The sequence below is a fragment of the Tasmannia lanceolata genome, unplaced genomic scaffold (genome assembly GCF_043159265.1).
Source record: "Tasmannia lanceolata isolate RefF3 unplaced genomic scaffold, GAP_Taslan_0.1 ptg000015l, whole genome shotgun sequence".
Classification (NCBI taxonomy): domain Eukaryota; kingdom Viridiplantae; phylum Streptophyta; class Magnoliopsida; order Canellales; family Winteraceae; genus Tasmannia; species Tasmannia lanceolata.
In genome coordinates this window covers 3,055,737-3,057,856 of record NW_027518692.1, presented here as the reverse complement: position 1 = coordinate 3,057,856, position 2,120 = coordinate 3,055,737, and the positions used below count along the sequence as shown (strand labels likewise).

General features: G+C 36.2%; 1 protein-coding gene across 1 annotated transcript; it reads left to right on the top strand.

The window, feature by feature from the left end:
* Nucleotides 1-830: 830 nt before the first annotated feature.
* On the top strand, nt 831-1,268 carry LOC143846923 (uncharacterized). The gene has a single exon (XM_077355537.1). It carries the CDS (start codon nt 831-833, stop codon nt 1,266-1,268), a length of 438 nt encoding a protein of 145 aa, XP_077211652.1.
* Nucleotides 1,269-2,120: the final 852 nt, after the last annotated feature.

The window sequence follows — 2,120 nt, the reverse complement described above, 5'->3', positions numbered from 1 at the left end:
TAAAAGAAACCCTATTTATAAAATATTAAGTTGTAAATGAGGATTTAAATCGAAATGATTAATCTCCATGGCCTTTCATAGCCATCTATTGGTTGGCTAGTTTAGAGAACAAAACGATCATATGCCAAAGCAGAAGCCGGTCTTGATTTTCTATCTAGAGTAACTAATAAATTCCTATAAGGATAAGGAATATTTGTAAAATACATTAGTCATATGCCAAAACAGAAGCTAGTATGTTTTGTAAATTGGTTCTGAGGCAATAGGTGTTAACTTAACCAAGCAAAGAGTGTTGATGCCCAAAGGATAGATACACTGCAATGCTTGGAGGCCAAAATCAAATCGGATATCATATTAATAATATGATGAATTAGATGAATCCACTCGTACTTAACAAAATTGTTGTTAATGAGCATCCGATGCCCATTGGAGAAATCATGTTATTTCTCTTGATTTATGTGTTTGAGGGGCACATTAAAGTGACAAAAATTGGGCAGTACCATTACAGATCAAAAATCCAGATCTAATGGTTATATGTCATAATAAATCTAAAATGGTTAGTCTTGCTAATTTTATGCCACATTTCCTTTGCATTAGATAGAGCATCCTTCAATGAATTAGCTAGGATTCTTGAGGACAACAAACTTACTGGTCCAAATTATGTGGACTGGAAGAGGAACTTCACTCTAGTGCTCACAGTAACGAAAGTTCATTGGGTCTTAACTACTTAGGCACCTTAGTTGCCTGGTCCCGATGCTCCCTAGGATGTCAGGGACAGAGCCACGAAATAGCATGAAGATGACCAAATGGCTAAGTGTTATATCCTTGGATCGATGTCGAACGTGTTGCAACAACATGTCAGAATGGCTTCATCCATGGATATTATTCACAATCTTAGGGAAATGTTTGGACAACAAGATCGCAGTGCTAGACAAATAGCAATTAAGGGCATGGTTTCCACAAAAATGGTGGAAGGAACCCCAGTTAGAGATCATATGTTGAAGATGATGGGCTATCTAAATGAGCTTGAAGTTTTAGGAGCCATGTTAGATGCTGAGTCGCAAGTCGACATGGTGTTAGCATCCCTACCACCATCATTCAATGACTTTGTCATGAATTACCATATGAACAAACTGCCCATGACGTTGACAGAATTGTTGAATCATCTTCAATATATTGAGGATCTTCAGAAAAAGAATAAAAAATCATCTTTCTTAGTTGAAGCTAATGTAGTTTCAACTCCCAAACCGAAAGGCAAAGAAAAAAAATAAAGGGTAAAGGCCAAGGTTTTAAGAAAAACATTTCCAAAGTCAAGAACAAGAAAACTTTCAAGAAGTCAACCAAGACATCTCTATGAGTTCAGGAGAAGCAGAAGGTTAACTAAGGACGAACTCTACCTACAGGTTGGAACAGATGCAACGGTTGCAGTCCAAGCTATTGGTGATCACTACTAGCATTTCCATAAGGATATTTACGTTTAAATAATTGTCATTATGTACCTTCCATTCGAAGGAATTTGATTTCAGTTTCTAAACTATTGATTGATGAGTATTCTACAAGTTTTATTAAAAGTAGTATTTTTATCAAACATGGTAATTCCTTGATCACAGAAGGTACATTAGTTGATGGATTATTTATAATAAATGCTTTAGAAAATGTAAGTAACATTGAGGATATTCCTATTTAGAATATTTCAAACCTCAAAAGGGCAAGGAATACGACCAATCTCACACATCTATGGCATCTTCGATTAGGCCATATTAACTTAGATAGGATTAGAAGATTGGTAAAAGACGGTCCATTGGATTCTATCCAAGTGGAACCTTTTCCAACTTGTGAACCATGTCTTCAAGGTAAAATGACCAAAATTCCCTTCAAGGGCAAGAGTGGAAGATCCCAAGATTTGTTGGAGATTATACATAGTGATATATGCGGTCCCATTTCTCATCCGGAAAGAGGAGGGCTGATATACTTCGTAACTTTTACGGATGACCATTCAAGGTACGGATATTTGTACCTTATGCGAAGTAAGTCTGAGACCTTTGAAAAGTTCAAAGAGTTCAAGAATGAAGTAGAGAATCAGTTAAATAAAAGAATAAAGACTCTCCGCTCTAATAGAGGTG